Source organism: Chlorella variabilis, assembly GCF_000147415.1.
Source record: "Chlorella variabilis unplaced genomic scaffold CHLNCscaffold_12, whole genome shotgun sequence".
Taxonomy (NCBI): Eukaryota; Viridiplantae; Chlorophyta; class Trebouxiophyceae; order Chlorellales; family Chlorellaceae; genus Chlorella; species Chlorella variabilis.
The window spans coordinates 1429507-1445493 of record NW_005435076.1 but is presented as its reverse complement, the minus strand read 5'-3'; the positions used below and the strand labels follow the sequence as shown (position 1 = coordinate 1445493).

The 15987-nt window shown below is 69.1% G+C and overlaps 5 protein-coding genes across 5 annotated transcripts in view; 3 read left to right on the top strand and 2 right to left on the bottom strand.

Annotated features, from left to right (window-relative positions):
• Nucleotides 1-28: 28 nt before the first annotated feature.
• CHLNCDRAFT_135047 (expressed protein) lies at nucleotides 29-324 on the top strand (the record flags this gene model as incomplete). The annotated part of the gene is made up of 2 exons (XM_005847157.1): nucleotides 29-137; nucleotides 275-324. Coding segments are annotated over 2 exons (159 nt in total), but the record flags the coding sequence as incomplete, so codon positions are not given.
• Nucleotides 325-786: 462 nt separating this feature from the next.
• Nucleotides 787-5639, top strand: CHLNCDRAFT_135046 (hypothetical protein; the record flags this gene model as incomplete). Its single annotated transcript, XM_005847156.1, has 14 exons — nucleotides 787-1013; nucleotides 1157-1569; nucleotides 1678-1734; nucleotides 1850-2035; nucleotides 2168-2234; nucleotides 2397-2451; nucleotides 2571-2930; nucleotides 3089-3207; nucleotides 3324-3511; nucleotides 3669-3793; nucleotides 3945-4178; nucleotides 4339-4711; nucleotides 4870-5017; nucleotides 5237-5639. 14 exons carry the CDS (start codon nucleotides 787-789, stop codon nucleotides 5637-5639), a joined length of 2955 nt encoding a protein of 984 aa, XP_005847218.1.
• Nucleotides 5640-9033: 3394 nt separating this feature from the next.
• Nucleotides 9034-10400, bottom strand: CHLNCDRAFT_24076 (hypothetical protein; the record flags this gene model as incomplete). Its single annotated transcript, XM_005846950.1, has 4 exons — nucleotides 9034-9132; nucleotides 9314-9514; nucleotides 9734-9993; nucleotides 10145-10400. Coding segments are annotated over 4 exons (816 nt in total), but the record flags the coding sequence as incomplete, so codon positions are not given.
• A 665-nt stretch (nucleotides 10401-11065) lies between these two features.
• On the top strand, nucleotides 11066-14390 carry CHLNCDRAFT_31569 (hypothetical protein). Its single transcript, XM_005847155.1, has 7 exons — nucleotides 11066-11354; nucleotides 11476-11678; nucleotides 11868-12039; nucleotides 12313-12429; nucleotides 12625-12792; nucleotides 12946-13250; nucleotides 13475-14390. The coding sequence occupies exons 1-7, from the start codon at nucleotides 11132-11134 to the stop codon at nucleotides 14081-14083; spliced, it is 1797 nt and encodes a 598-aa protein (XP_005847217.1). The 5' UTR covers nucleotides 11066-11131; the 3' UTR covers nucleotides 14084-14390.
• A 268-nt stretch (nucleotides 14391-14658) lies between these two features.
• The window catches only part of CHLNCDRAFT_52890 (hypothetical protein), a gene marked incomplete at both ends in the record, with an annotated part of 4574 nt that continues 3245 nt past the window's right edge, over nucleotides 14659-15987 (bottom strand). The window contains 2 exons of the mRNA XM_005846949.1: nucleotides 14659-15257; nucleotides 15450-15630. Coding sequence (XP_005847011.1) covers nucleotides 14659-15257; nucleotides 15450-15630 — 780 coding nt within the window. The remainder of the gene's footprint in view (nucleotides 15258-15449; nucleotides 15631-15987) is intronic.

The window sequence follows — 15987 nt, the reverse complement described above, 5'->3', positions numbered from 1 at the left end:
GAAGCAGCCGCGCTGGAGCTTCCCGCAGCTACAGAAGGATACGGTGCAGCCGACGCAGCACCTGAAGGAGGTGCTGGGGGAGATTGCTGTGAAGAACACACGCGGGCCCTTCAAAGACCTGTGGGAGCTGAAGAAGGGTGAGCGAGGCGGCCGGCTGCCTGCCCGCCTGGAGGGGAGTGCAATGGGCATGCGGATCATTTAGGCTGGCTGTCGCACGGCGTGCAGGCAATGATGTGGTGCTGCCTGCCCCCTTTCCGTCTCCTTTCGACTGCAGAGTACAAGGCGACCGGCGCAGAGGATGCACAGCAGCAGCAACAACAATAGCGGCGGGCCGCACAACACGGTTGCCGCGTAGCCGTGTTGCGCTCGTTCTATCCTGCTCTGCTCTGCTCTGCATGTGATGCTCCATGTCCGACAGCTGCACTATCCGCTTGAAAAAAAAAAACAGCCCCTACCCTGCCGCACCACCACTTGAGAACAGCGCTGCTGCTCATGTCTGGGCACCTGCAATGGGCCCTGACTTGGAAAGGAGAACTGGAACAAACGTTCAGAGGCATCCCAAGGCAACTTTACGAAAGGTAATCTATTAGGAGGTGGATGGAGCGATGGCGTGCCATGGCGGGGCGCCCAGCTGGCGACACTTAGGCCCTGCGCGGTAGCAGTTTCGCAGGTGGTCGGTGGCGGCAACAGATCCATGTCGTTCCAAGCTCCTTATCGTCACCCTGATGCAGTCTGCAGGGGCTATGTAGGCTTGCTGCTCTCTTGCTGGCACAAAGTTGCGACCTAATGGCCGCTCCCGGCCGGCTTCCAGCGCTTCAAGAGCCGCTGCTGGGTCCGGATGCGACGCCCGGCCCCGCCAACCTGCGCAGTCGGGCGGCAGCGGCGCCCCGCCTGGCCGCCCGCCGCCGTGCTGCCAGTCACGGAGCTGTCGAGTCGTTGGATTACGAAACCGTGGTGTCTGCACTATACATCCAGAAGCAGGCGCAGCCAGGCGAACGGCGGCACCTGTATGGGTAGGTGGCCGGGTGCCCTTGCATTGCTCTGCCGTCCTCATGCATTGCTCTGCCGTCCTGCAAGGTTTCAACCTTTCGTTTTTGCATGCTGGTAGAACAACCTGCGCTCCCATTCCACCCCACCTGCTCGTCGCCCGCTGCAGCTACTCTGGGTCCACGCTCACCAAGCTGATTGCCACCTTCCTGTCGGGCATCCTCATCGGCCTCACAGCCACGGCGCTGCAGGCCCTGGTGGACCTCGTGTGCACACACCGCAACCGGCTGCTGGATGCGCTGCGCCGGGGCGGCGGCGTCCCGCTGCACGGCGCGCTGGCCGCGCTGCAGGGGCTGCCGCTGGTGTTTGGCGCCATGCTGGCCATCAGCCTGTCTGCCGTGCTTGCCTCCACGCTGGCCGTGCACTGCTGGGCGCCCAGGGCCAGCGGCGGCGGCGTGGCGCTGGTCATGGCCCTGCTCAACGGCAACGCCATTGCCGGCCTGCTCAGCGTCAAGGTGTACGTGGCCAAGCTGCTGGGCACCGCAGCCTCGCGCCTGGCCGGGCTGGCGCTGGGGGTGGAGGGTGAGCCGCTGGCAGCTTGCGTGCCGCCTGGGCGCGATGCCGGCACAGCCGGTTGGCACTGTGGGGCAGGCCCGGCTTCAGCCCTTCCCTGCTGCTGGTGGCCTGCAGGCCCCATGATCCACCTGGGATCAGCCGTGGCCTCGCTGGTGTGCCATGGCGAGCATGGTGAGCCCTGCGCCGCGATATGCGCATATCCTTGGCCTGTGCTCCCCCCCCCCGGTCGCTCCCCCTGCCCTCTGCGGCACACAGGTGCTCCCTTGCTCCCTCCGTGAGCCTGCAGTGCTGTACCGGAGGCTCAACCTGCATCGCAGGGCCGCTGGTGGCAAGCTGGAGCAGGCGGCGGCGGCGTTGGGCATGGCGCCCAGCGCCGCCGAGGACTTTCTGTTCTCCAACTCAGACCATCGGGAGCTGGTGTCAGCCGGCGCGGCTGCGGGGCTGGCCGCCGCCTTTGGGGCACCCATCGGAGGTGAAGCAAGAAGCCCTGTGGGCTGGCACCCAGTGGATGAAGGCCTGCCTGCTGGCCGCCGGTAGCGAGCCATCTGCTCTGGCCTGCGGCTGCGCCTGTGGCGCCCACATCTGCCCACACGCGTGTGCGCAGGTGTGCTGTTTGCCCTGGAGGAGGCAACGAGCGTGTGGAGCCGCAAGCTGGCGTGGCGCTGCTTCCTGTGCGCCTCGGTCGCCTGCTTCACCCTGGCACAGCTGCACCCCAGGCGAGCGCAGGCCCGCCTGCCAGACCGTGCCAGTGTTGGCTGGGTGCGGCGTGGGAGGCATCCACGACTGCTGCACAGAATCAGCCCTGGTGCTGGTGGTTTGTGGATGGCATGCAGGTCGCAGAGCGGCATGCTGAGCTTCCGGGGCATCAACCCGCTGACCAATTTGGAGGTGGGGATGGCCTCAGCCTGCCTACTCCCAGCCACTGCTGCTTGCTTGCCCTGCGGCAGCGAGCTCGCCCTCTCTGCGCCATGCCTGCCCCTGCCTGCCCGCCATGCCTGCTGATGCAGTGGCTGATCCAGATGCCGCTCCTGGTGTTTGTCAGTGCGTGCGGCGGGCTCCTCGGATCAGCCTTCAACATCGGCAAGCGGCGTGTGCTCTTCTGGCGGCGCGGGCACCCCGGCATCAGCTGGCGGCTGCTGGAGGGGGCAGCGGTGGCAGCAATCACGGCAGCTGCCCTGACCGGGCTGCCCGCAGCTGTCGGCACCTGCCTCGACATCCCAGAGCAGTGGGATGCGGCGGACTGCATGCAGTACGGCTGCCCAGATGGGCAGTACAACGACCTCGCCACCGGCCTGCTGTCCAGCTCCGTCTGGACCATCCGCACCCTCCTCAGTATGGGCAGCGATGCAGAGCCTGTGAACAACCGGGTGGGTGGGGAGCCTGGCTCAGCATGATGAGAGCAGCGGGGACAGCTTGCTATGGAGCTTGAGGCCTGCCTTCCCGCTGCCGCTGGCCCTGCACTGTGCAGCTGTGTACCCTCTCTGAGTGTCCCTGCCCTGTGCATGCACCGCTGCCTGCTTTACAGCTGTGCAGCCTGGCCACCCCCTGCTACTACACTGTCCCTTCACTGGCGGTGCTGGTGGTGGCATACCTGGCCCTCTTCTTGGCAGCAAGCAACCTTATCGTCCCCGGCGGCCTGTTCATGTGAGCGTTCTGAGAGCAGGGCTTGCAATTGGCTGGGCAAAGATTGCGTCATGGACCGGCTGATTGGGCAGTCTGCCTCACACCCTGGTTGTGCGACATGAATGTCACGCCCGCAGGCCCTGCATCCTCATCGGCAGCGCCTTTGGTGTGCTGCTGGGGCTGCTGGGGCTGGAGGTGCTGCCGTCCTGGTGGGACGTGCAGCCGGGGGTGTATGCCGTGGTGTGCGCCACCGCCATGCTGGGAGCCGTCTTCCGCAGCAGTATTTCGCTCGTTGTAATAGTGATTGAGGGGACCAAGGGCATAGGTGAGTGCCGGCAGGCTGGCTGTGCTCCCAGGGTGCATGAGTGGGTGGGGGATTGCGCCAGCGCAGCGTTATCGACGGTGCCAGCATGGTCTTTGCATTTCAGGGGTGCTGGTGTGCTGCTGTAACGATCACCTTGCTGCCTGCCCCATCCCCGTAGACCTTCTGTTTGGAGTGATCCTGGCTACCATCATCTCCAACTTGGTGGCCCACCACCTGCACCCAGACGGGCTGTATGAAGCGGAGCTGGACACCAAGGACGGAAGCTGCTACTACCTGCGACAGGTATGCGGGGCGGCTGGGGGCCTCGAGCGCGTGCGGCAGGCCACCCATTGCTTAAGCAGGCCCTCCTGTGCTTCTTCCCTCTTCTGGGGCTACCCACCCACCTGCACCCTGCCCGCTCCCGCCACCCCCCACCCCCCACCTCCCCCCGCAGGAGCCGCCGCATGCGCTGCGCAGCCAGACGGCAGAGTCGGTGATGGCCAGCCCAGTGGTGGGGCTGGCCCCTGTCGAGCGCGTCAGCACCGTGCTCGCCGTGCTGCGCAGCACCACCCACAACGGCTTCCCGGTGCTGGTGGCCGGCAAGCAGCAGCACCTGCTGCCGCCCGATGGCGCAGCCGGCGCGGGCCGCTCCTTTGGCAGGATGCAGGGCTTTGTGCTGCGCAGCCAGGTGTGTGGCACGTGGGGCAGCAGGCCTCCGGCGCATTGGACTCTGTGGCCTGCAGCTTCTCAAATCAGGAGCAGCCGAGCTCATGGCTCCCCCAGTGTGGCATGCCCCCCCGACTGCCCTCGCATCAACCTCATCCCTCACCTGCCGGCCCTCTCTGCAGCTGCTAGTGCTGCTGCGCCACGGCGCCTTTTGCGACGAGCGCGGCCGCTACCTGAGCCACCTGGCCCGCCACAACGCGGCCGCTTTCGAGGAGGCCCTTGGCAACGAGATGCAGGGGGCGGCGCAGGCGGGGTTGGGCGCCTACCGCAGCGCCGCGGCGGCGGGTCCCAGCTGCCTGGGCCTGCTGGGGCCCGCCACCAGCCTGGGCATCGGCGGGGGCAGCTTCCCCTCCCTGGATGCCAGCAGGGGGGCAGCGGCCATGCCAGAGTCTGCGGTGCTCGACTCGGCGGCCGATGCGGTGGCTGCGGAGCTGGAGGGCGGCCGGACGGCCCTCCTCAACCTGGCCCCCTTCATGAACCTGGCGCCCACCACAGGTGCCTCCCCATCTCCCTGGGCCCGCCCCCGCCTACCTCACGCCTGTACTGTGCCGTGCGCATGTGCCTCCCGTTTCTGCGGCCCTCTTTCGATCCCTGGGCTGCCCGCCTGCCCACCCCAACCCTGCCATGCGTCCCCCCCGCCAAGCATGGTGCAGTGCGGCCGCACACGCCCGCCGACCGTGTGCATCACCTCTTCCTGGCCCTCTCCCTGCGCCACCTGTGCGTGGTGGACTGGCAGAGCCGCTGCCTGGGCATCATCACCCGCAAAGACCTGGACCATGCGGCGGGCAGCGGGTGGTGGAGGTGAGTGGTGGTGGTGGTGGGGTGGAGAGGGCATGAGCAGGTCAGCCCGACTGAGGCCCCACTGGTCCAACCCTGTGCTACCCACTGCCGGCCAAATGCCTGGCGTGCAGCGGCCCACGCTGTGTGTCGATGCGGAGAGTGCTGCCGTCTAGTGAAGAGTGTGCTGTCATTCTAGTCTGAACCTGCCCTGTGCCTGCCCTGCTGCCTCGCCTTGTGCAGGGCCACCGACATTGCACCCTCCCCGCACCAGCTGCCGCCCGGCGGGGCAGACAGTGGCTATGAGGCAGAGGGCGGCAGCCCACAGGCTGGCTGGGCGGGCAGCTTTGTGCGGTCGCTGGGCGTGCCGCCTCGCCGCGTGATAGAAGCGCTGCAGCAGCGTTTCAGCATGAGCCCGCAGGCGCGCTCGTTGCTGCAAGCAGATGCCCCGCCGGGGGAGGCGGGCGGCACGCCGCCGCGGCCGCCGCTCCCGGGCGGCAGGACTGCGGCGGGCACTGCCGATGGTGCCGACGGTGGCAGCCTGCTGCGGCATTCCGTTTCGGAGCCCGCACGGGTGTGGGACAGGCTGAGCCAGGCGGCAGCCGACGGCGACTCGCCGCAACCTGGTGATGTGGAGCGGCAGTGAGGGAGTGCAGTGCTGCCCTGCCATCACGCATCCTGAGTTTCATTTGTCGGCATATACATGTAGCCGCATTCTTCCTATACTGTCCTGCCATAATTTGACACAATGCAATGGAAAACTCCTTCAAGGAGTCACTTACAAGCGAGCGAGCCGCTGGCGGTCAAAGATTTTAACAAAAGAATCTCACACGAAGAAATCGCGAGGGCAGCAACAGCAAAGCAATAAATATATGTGAAAAAATACATAAAGATGAGAAGATGGCGACCCCGCAGGGAGCTCGCAATCAGTGGCTGGCTGCGGTGGCTGGGGGCGACCTGTGAGGGCTGCCGCCATGGCTGTCGGGGCTGGTGCGCCCGCCCACATCCATCATCTGACGGTACATGCTGAGGCGGGCGGCTGTGGCCGACGACTTGCGCTGCGCCGCGGCGCCCTTCCTGCCTGCCCCTGCGCTCCAGGACGCCGCAGAGCGCTGCACCGCATCCATGCCGCCGCCCTCCTCGCTCGATCCCTCCTGCCGCATCGCAGCCGCATGGTCGGCAGCAGGCCCACCGCCGGCATCCCCCGGCATGGAGGCAACCTTGCTGCCGCGGTGCCTGGAGGCGCCGTGCAGCCCCGCACCCGCCGCGGCACGGCCGACCGAGCTGCGGGAGGGCATCGGGGCCAGGTGGCTGCTCTTGCGGCTGGCCCCGGGGCTCATGCTGCCCTTCCTGCTGACGCGGGGCGAGGTAGTGCTGCCAGACCGCTGGGCTGTCAGGCTGGGCAGGCTGCTGACAGCGCTGGAGAAGCTCATTGAAGCGCCCTGGGAGTGGAAGGCAGGGATGAGGTCGCCATCGCCCTGCACGGCAGCCAGCACAGGAGACAGCTTGCTTGGCGGCATTATGTGGCAGCAAGCCCCTACAAGCAGAGAAAGAGAAGGGCAGGGACCCTAAACCCACTGCAAACCAGGCTGCCTAATAAATGCACACCTGCCCATCCAGGTTGGCGCTGGGTCCGGAGCGCCCAAGGGCGGCAAACCGCACCGACTTGCTGTTGCTGCTGTGCTCCACCCCCTCCCCGCTGGGCCGGCTGGCCGTGCGCTGGCGCATGGCTGGCAGCGCTTCCGCCTCTGCCTGCGCTGCCGCGGCTGCCGCCGCGTGATGCGCAGGCACCGCCCTGCCTGGCACCGCCCGCCGAGGGACAGGGGTGCGCAGTGTGGCGGCGCTGCCAGCGGGGCTGCTGGGAGGGAGGCCCCGGCTTGCGGCCGGCGGGGCACGGCGGTGCACCAGGCCGCCGCCGCTGCGGTGCGGCTCAGCCGGCTGCTGGCGCGGGCTGGGGGGCTGCGTCACGCCGCCGCCTGCGCGCACGCTCATGTGCACCGAAGGCGGGGACAGGCGGTACTTGGAGTGCTTGACCTGCCCTTCCGGCCCCTGGCTGGCAGCGGTTCCAGAGCTGCCCGATCGCTCCACCACCCTGCCGCCTGCTGCTGCGCCATCTCCGGCCGGGCCCGGCCTCCTGCCCAGCAGCTTGTTGAGGAGCGAGGAGGCCGACTTGGCGATGCCGGCGCCGTAGCTGGAGCCCGCCAGCTGGCGCGGCTGCTGCCTGGAAGCTGCCGAAGCGTCGGGCGGCGGCGAGGCCGCCGACGCGCGCGCCCGCAGCTTCTCCACATGCCTCTGCTCCGCCTCCCGCATGCGGTCGTGCGCCGTCAGCTGGGCGGTGCGCATGGAGGGCTCCGGCTCCAGGCCGTGATGAAGCTGCCGGCCATGCTCCGCAGGATCTGCGCCGCTGCCGCACACGCTGGCGGCTGGCAGCGAATACACTGCCGCGATTCTGGGCGGCGCATCGTCCTCCGCCGCCGCCGCCTGCTGCCCCTTGTGTAGCGCCACCACCTCCAGCACGATGTGCCCTCCATCACCTGCATCGCTCTGGCTGGATCGCCCGACTGGGTTGCCGGCCTCGGCCTCGCCGCTGGCCTGCTCAGGAATGGAGGCCAGCTCGGCGTGTTGCTGCTGCTCCCTCGCCGCTGCCAGCTCACTGTCTGCAGGCGCAGCTGTTGTGCCTGCTCCTTCAGCGGGCACCACTTCTGGTGCCGCTGCTGCTGGCCCTCCCTCTTCATCTGGCGAGGCCACGGCTGGTGCCGCCTCTACATGCCGAGCCGGCTGAGACAGCACCCTGTGTAGCGATGGAAGCCGCCCTAGCGCAGTCGCTGGCGGCACTGCGCCTCCCGCCTCATGCTGCTGCTGCTGCTGCTGCTGCTGCTGCAGAGGCGGAAGCCCTGCTGCATCTAGCGCCTTATTGCTGCTGCTGCGGGTGGCGGCGGCCGGATGGCTGCCGGTGGCTTTGCGCCCTAGGGGCGGCGCACGCGGCGTGTGGTTGCCTGCAGTCCTCTCCGATCCTGCGGCTGCTGGGAGAGGGGCCATGCTCTTGTAGAGCTCCTGCGCCACAGGGTGCACACATGCTCCCAGTCAGCTTTGGGACGGGACACAGCGCGCCAGCATGCAGCCGTCATGGCTCTGTGCATACGCCTGCTGAGCGGTGCCGCCGCCCCTGAGCATGTGCACCGCTGCCGCTAGCTGGCACCCCTGTTGCTAACTGGAGCCAGCAGGCAGGGCGGGAGCTCACTAGGAAGGCGCTCTGCTGCTCGGCAGCGGCAGCCTGCTGGAGGTTGTAGGAGGAGGTGCGCAGCTTGTGAGCGGCAGCGCTGTGGGTGAAGGAGAGGCTGGAGGCGCTGGGCTCTGCGGGCAGGCAGGCAGGCAGAGGGCAGGCGCGCAGTTGAGGCTTGACCAGTTGCCTGCAAGGTGTCGACAAGCAGGCAAGCAAGGCTGCACAGCCAAAAATGCATCGCTTCGTGTCCCCTCTTCTCACCCACGGCAGCGCTGGTGCTCGACAGTGCGCTGGCAAAGCTGGCATCACGAGCCGTCCCGGCGGTGGATGTCGGCAGGCGCAGGGAGCCAGCTGTGCTGGCGCCCCCTGCCCACCCCGACGCGCGAGCATGCCAGGGCTGCTGCTCCGCCTCCGCGCCTGCCGCCTGCCCCCAGCTGCTGCTGCCAGCCTCTGTGCCCTGTTCACCTGCCACTGGGAAGGCCGGCGCAGGCAGGTCAGCCACCATCTGCGCAGCTGGAGAGGAGGGGCTCAGCACGGCTGGCGTGTCTGGGCGGAGGGCGGCTGCCCCGAGGCGGCTGTGGGTGGTGGTGGGCCTGACTGCTGCCGCCGCATCCGCAGCAGCCGTGGAGGCGGTGGGTAGCAGAGAGGAGGCGATGCTGAGGGCGGGGTGCAGCGCGGCGGCGAGCGTGTGGGAGAAGACGGTGGGCGCGGAGAGGAGGGCGGAGAAGTCCCGCACGCTCTTCGCGCCGTGCAGCGAGCGGCGGTCGGCCTCGGGGAGGGCGGGGCTGGCCAGCTGCTGCAGCGGCAGGCGGAAGTCGGAGGTGCGGGTGGGGGTCGTGGTGGAGGGACGGCGAGCGTGCTGCTGGATCCACGGGTGGCGCAGCAGGTCCTCCATGGCGGGCCGCTTGCGGGGGTTCTGTTGGGGGCGGGCAGGCAAGCAGGGGGGCAGGGAGCGGCACATGCGCCAGGCGGATCAGCGCCACGGCCAGGCAGGCAGCGTGCCGGCAGGAGCCGCAGACTGCCCCCACTGGCCAGCCCATCGGGCCCCTTGCCCCTGCCGGCTCCCGCTCCCCTCCCTCCCCTCCCCTGCCTCGCACCTTTGCCAGCGCCGCCAAGATGAAGCCGCGCGCCGCCTCCGACACCCCCTCTGGCAGCGCCGGCTCCCTCCTCTGGATGTACTGCTGCGTCTCCTCCCGGCTCTCCCGCTCAAACGGCGGCCGCCCCACCAGCAGCTCGTAGGCCAGGATGCCCACAGCCCACACATCCACCGCGTCGCTGTACCCCAGCTCAAGCCGCTCCTGCGGCGGGGGGGAGGCAGCGTGGCATGCACCTGCTGTGGCCAGCCCGTGCAGAGCTCAGGCCCGACTGCCAGGCCTGGCCCCTGCCTCGCCCTGTCGCCTGCACCTCCCCACACGCCCGACCACCACCACCACCACCACACTACACGCGCGCCACCCCCCACCCCCCCGCCCCACCTTGTTCTCCTCCGGCCTGCTCTTCTCCGGGCACTGCAGCACCTCTGGGCTCATGTAATCCAGCGTGCCCGCCCGCGTCACCGGCCGCTCCTCCCCCCAGTTGATGCTCAGCCCAAAGTCGGCCACCTTGACCGCCCGGCCCCCGCCCAGCAGGATGTTCTCGGGCTTGATGTCGCGGTGCACGATGGAGCGGGCGTGCATGTGGGCCAGGGCATCCATGAAGGGGGGCAGCACCTCCCCCGCCACCACACGCTCCTTCAGCCGCCCACCCGCGCGCTTCAGGTCCTCATACAGGTCGCCACCTGCATGTGGCGGGCAGCCAGAGGCCCGTCGGGCCGGCCCGGGTGCGGCACCGCTGCTTGCCAAGGTCTGGGGCACCGGCTGCTCCACCCCCGCCCCCGCCGAGCAGCACTCCCGCATGCATGCCCACCACCCCCTTGCCCGCCCGCCCACCTGCCGCGTACTCGCACACCATGAAGACGTGCGTGTCGTCCTCAAAGGCGGCGTGCAGCTGGATGATGTTGGGGTGGCGCAGCTGGCCGTGCAGGCGGATCTCGCGCTCCACCTGGTACCAGTTGAGGTCGCTGAGGCGCCGCTTGCTGTACGTCTTCAGCGCCACCACCTCCCCAGACACCCTGTCGGTGGCCTGGTACAGCGTGGACGCCTTGCCCTTGTACAGCTGCTTGCTGAGCTGGAAGTCGGCCAGGGACCTGCGGGCACGGCGGCGGCGGCGGCGGATGGGCGCAACATGGCACGTGGAGCCGCATTGCCCTGTGCGCTATGCGCCGCCAGCAAACAAGCCATCCCACGGTGGGATGTAGCCCCGTGCTGTGAAAGCCAAGCAGCAAGCAAGGCACAGGTTTGGATGACGGCACCGCCAGTCGAGGCGCCGGCGCCTCCGCGCAGCCCGCAGCTCACCACTGGCCCCCGCTGCGCTCCATGCCGGGCGGCAGCTCCGGCGACACGTAAACCGTGCGCTCGCCATTGGGCTGGCGGCTGAGGAGGGGCGGGTGGTCGGGGAGGAGTGGTTTGGCCTGGCTGGGGGTCCCCATTCTCCGGGCGGCAGATACCGCGCTGGGCCCGGCTGGACTGCGCTGTCCCCGGTGCCGCTGTGTTACACCCTGTGCCGCCCAGAGCGCGAGGGCTCAAACATGCGAAGTGGTTGGCCGCTTTGGTGTCAGGAGGCGTCCAGGAGAAGGCAATTGAATCACATAGGCCATTAGGTCATGGAAATCGGGCAATGGGGGCGCCCGCAATTCCACACGCGCAAGGGAGGCCGGCATGGCGAGCCAGCTACGTCGGCTTGGCCCAATTGCCCACTAGAACTTGCATCCGCCATATCCATCGGCCTCTGTGCACCGTTCTGTGTCTCTTGCGCCAGAAGCCGGGCCTGCCGCTGGGTGAGCACCGACACCACCTGCTGGGCTGGTGCACAGTCGCATGGCCACAGCAGTGCATGCTCCCAGCGCCATGTGGTCGCTGAGGGCCACCGCTGCAGTCGCTGGACGAGCTAGGCTGGCTGCCCGGCAGGCGGCCTTCGGCCCCTGCCGCTCCAGGCTCGCGCATTCGGCCCCACGGGCCTGTGCAGGCAGCGATCATAGCAATGGCAGTGGCGCCAGCCAGCCGTTCACCGTGACCACGCCGCTGTACTATGTCAACGCCGGTGAGCGGCGGTGGACGGCAGGCAGCGAGCCTCGGCTGATGTCTGGACAGAAGTGTGAGGACCTGCAAGCGCCCTGCAAGTCCAACCCTGCACTCTCGCCTCACCCACCTGCCCCCTGCAGCGCCGCACATGGGCAGCGCATACCCCACCATCGCCGCCGACGCCCTGGCCCGCTTCCAGCGCCTGCAAGGCCGCCGCGTCACCTTCATCACCGGCACCGACGAGCACGGCGAAAAGATTGCGCTGGCGGCGGCGGCCCGCGGCATGGCCCCCAAGGAGCACTGCGACGACGTCGTGGCCAGCTACAAGCAGCTGTGGCGCGACGTGAGGCGTGGGGCCAATCGCCGGGCCGCACCAACCACCGTCCCACCTTCTGCTGCCTTCTGGCTGGTGGCTGGCTGTGGCACTGTGCTGCCAGCCACGAGTGCCCACCCCCGCCACCGCTGCTCTGCGCCCTGCCGTGCCCCTCCCCACCCCCCCTCCTTCTGCTCCTCCTCCCCTCCCGCTGCGCAGCTGGACATTGGTTACGACAGCTTCATCCGCACCACCGACGCGCGGCACGAGGCGCTGGTGGTGTCTGTGCTGGAGCGCGTGTGGCAGCGCGGCGACATCTACAAGGCCGACTACGAGGGCCACTACTGCGTGGACTGCGAGGAGTACAAGGACGAGGCCGACATGGATGCGGGTGCGGGGGGATGTGTGGATGTGTGTTGGTGTCTTGGTGTGGTGTGGGGCATGTGTGGGGCATGTGTGGTGTGTGTGGGGGGCATGTGTGGGTGTGCCGGGCTGAGAGGGGCCGGGGCTGGCCGGAGCCAAAGGAACCTGTTGGTTGGGAGGAGGTTGGGAGGAGGTGGGCGCTGGTGTGCATGCTGGGGATGGGGCGAGCGTGGTGTTGTCTGTTCGCTGGAGGCGCCTGACCTGCTCGAGTCGAGCCCTGCTCCCTGCCTGCCTGGTGCAGACAAGAACTGCCCGGTGCACCGCAAGCCGTGTGTGGAGCGCAAGGAGGAGAACTACTTCTTTGCCCTCTCCAAGTACCAGGCGCAGCTGGAGGAGCTGTGCAGCAGCCCAGGCACGTGTGGGCGGGCCCGACCCGGGCCGGCAGCGGCAGCGCTGCCTGGTAGCAGACTGGTTGCGCCTGGGCTGCATCAGCCACCAAGTTTCTTGGGGCCCGGCTGTGTTTCCTACCAGCCGCACAAGCAGCAACGGTGGCAGGGAGGGCAGCAGCGCCCCTCACCCCTGCTGCTGCCGCTGCTGCTCCGCCTGCGTGCAGGCTTTGTGCAGCCCGAGTCTCGCCGCAACGAGGTGCTGGGGTGGGTGAAGAGCGGGGTGCGCGACTTCTCCATCTCGCGCGCCGCCGTGGAGTGGGGGATCCCCATCCCGCGCGACCCCAAGCAGACCGTGTACGTCTGGTTTGATGCCCTCAACGGCTACCTGTCAGGTGTGCCCTGATGCCCTGCCTCCGCCGCGTGGCTGGGCCAGAGCCTGCGCCGTCAGCCCCCAAGCTTCCGCAGCCTGCGCCTGCTCGCCTCCCTGGCTTCCTAGAACACACGCCTGCCTGCCCGTCTGCCCGCCTGCCTGCCCCCGCGCCCAGGCCTGCTGCCCGAGGGCGCCGCCGCCGACGCCTCCCCCGAGGCGCTGGCCGCCGCCGGCTGGCCCGCCTCGCTGCACATCATCGGCAAGGATATCCTGCGCTTCCACGCCGTCTACTGGCCCGCCATGCTGCTGTCGGCGGGCCTGCCGCCGCCCGACCGCGTCTACGGCCATGGCTTCCTCACCAAGGACGGGCTGAAGATGGGGAAGAGCCTGGGCAATGTGCTGGAGCCGCGCGCGCTGGTGGGCGCCTACGGCGCAGACGCCGTGCGCTACTACTTCCTCAGGGAGATTGTGTTTGGACAGGTGCGGCAGGGCGTGCCGGGCTGGGGCTGGGCAGGGTGGCTGGGCTGGGCGGGGTGGCAGGGTGGCCGGAAGGCGGGCCGCTGGGCGGCCAGGCAGGCTGGGAGGCGCCGCCCTCGATGTGTGCGTGGTGGAGGTTGCCCTCCCTAATCCCCCCGCCACCTCAGCACCTCGGCACCTCAACCGACCGCTCGCCGGGCCGCCCGCCTCCTTGCACACCACCGCAGGACGGCGACTTTAGCGAGGAGCGCTTCCGCAACATCGTCAACGCCAGCCTGGCCAACGACGTGGGCAACCTGCTGAACCGCACGCTCAACCTGCTGCGCAAGAACTGCGGCGGCGAGGTGCCGCTGGACGCGGCCGACGTGGCGGCGGACCACCCGCTGCGCGCGCTGGCGGCGGAGAAGGCGCCCGCCGTGGCCGACGCCTTTGCGCGCCTGCGCTTCGACCAGGCCTGCGAGGCGGCGCTGAGCATCAGCGGGCGGGGCAACCAGTACCTGGAGGAGACGGCGCCGTGGACGGCCTTCAAGAAGGGCAGCGAGGAGCAGCGGGCGGAGGCGGCGGCGGTGCTGGCGGCAGTGCTGGAGGCGGTGCGCGTGGTGGCGGTGCTGCTGTCGCCCGTCACCCCCTCCCTCTCCGCCCGCATCTACCAGCAGCTGGGCTTCACCCCAGAGCAGCACCAGGCGCTGACCTGGGCGGACACAGAGTGGGGGGCGCTGAAGCAGGGGCACGCCACGCCGCAGCCAGTCCCCGTCATGCAGCGGCTAGAGGGCGACCTGGTCACGCAGCCTGCTGGAGCGGCAGCTGCAGCAGCAGCCGTGGCAGCCAAGGCGTGAGGCCAAGCGCTGGCATGCCAACCTTGCTGCTGCGCACTCCACTCCCGAGCATTGCTCCCCACCCAGCATTGATCCCCTTGCTTGAAACCGCGCTCATGTCTTCCCGCCTATTTGATTCCCTTCAATTGCTTGCTATGCCAGCCCCCTGCTCAATTATTCGTTTTTACATAAGGAATTCCAACCCTCCCCGTGGGTGGCGGGCTGCGGGAAACCGAGAGTGATTCAGCGCAGGAGACTGTAGCATGAGATTTGGCAGCCAGCTTTGGTTTTTTTTGAGGTGGCAGCGGGGGAGTTAAGAACAGAGCAGGGGGGGGCCAGGGCCGCAGTTTAAAAAAAAAAATGGAGGTCAAGTTAATTGTTTAAAAGCAACCCCCACGGCCCCGGGGGACGGCCAGCGGCGGCAGGGCACGCCAAGCCCGCCGCCCCCAAACAAAATCATGCCGGCTTGGAGAAGCCGGTGGCGGCCACGAAAAGGAAGGGGTGATGGCGCTATTCAATGAAATCAAAGGCAGGGGGCCCCACTTCGCCGCCGCGAACCGTTTGGCCCGGGGGGGGCCCGGGCCCCGCTGCGGGGGTCACCCCCGGCCGTGCACCAGCAGCAGGGTGGTGCCGGCGCCCGCCAGCGCGCCCGCCGCCGCCCAGGCCGCCGGCGGCAGCCTGCTGCCCCTGCCCACGCCGCGCAGCTGCTGCCAGAGCCCCGCTGCAGGCTGCTGCGGCTGCTGCTGTGGCTGCTGCTGCGCGGGGCGTGGCGCCGCGCCCAGCCCGCTCTGCGCCAGGCTGATCTGCAGGGCCAGCTCCTCCAGCTGGTTGCTCAGCATCTGCTGCCCCTGCACCAGCTTGGCCACCTGCGCCTCCAGCGCCTTGGGGCTGGCGGGCTTGCTGCCGTTGCGCGTGCCGGGGAAGTCCTCGGGCGTGTGCGCCCCGCTGCGGCTGCCTGGCTCGTAGGTGGAGCCCGCGGTGCGGGCGGGCCCCCCCGAGGCGTGCCCGTTGATGTACACAGCCGCGCTGGCCTGGGCGGCGGACAGCGGGCCCGCCCCCGCCGGCGCCTCCGCCATCTGCTGGCTCAGCAGGCCGCCGCCGCGGGAGGAGGCGGAGGAGGCGGGGCGCGCGCCGCTGCTGGAGCCGCGCGCCGCGGGGCGCACCGGCGACATGAGGTGCATGGCCGTGCTAGGGGCTGCAGGCCAGCGCAGGCGGGCAGGCAGGAAGGCAGGGGCAGCCGCAGGGGCGCGTCAGCGGGCCTGCCGCAGCGCCACCACACCGCCCAGCGCTGCCCTTTCCGAGCCGCGGCGGCAGGGCCGGGGAAAGCACTTCCAGGCAGGCAGCCGGGCGAATCGGCCAAGGCCAGCAGCACGGCAGCGGGCCGCACCAGACGAGGACAGCTGCAGCGCGCCCGGCGGCAGCTGGAAGCCGGTCTGGCGCTTGTAGGCGTCGTTGCTCCAGTGCGGGCTGGCGCCGCGGCTCAGGCTGCCCACCAAATGCTCGTCGATCAGCGGCTCCCCGTTCACCGCAAACCTGCGCTTGAGGTCTTCGGTCACCGTCTGGAAGGACTGCAGCAGGGGGCGGGGCGAGAGGAGGAGGTGGAGAGAGGGGCGCGGCGGGCCGCGGGGGGTGGCGAGGACAGCTGCGGAGCCGCGCTGCCGTGCCAGGCGGCGAGACCAGACCCCCGCCAGGGCACCATGCAGGCGAGACGACACTCTGGCTGCGCCACCGCTGGTTAGCCTCAGCCCAGCCCAGCCCAGCCCAGCCCAGGCCAGCCCAGCCCAGCTGCCGCGGCAGGCCAGGGCGCGCACCTCCGTCAGGTGCCCGATCTGCACCAGCTCGATGTAGGAGTGGGGGGATGTAGGATCCCTCCAGGCCCAGCGCCGTGCCCGCCGCCTCCACCACCCCCCGGTCCTTGCCCTGTA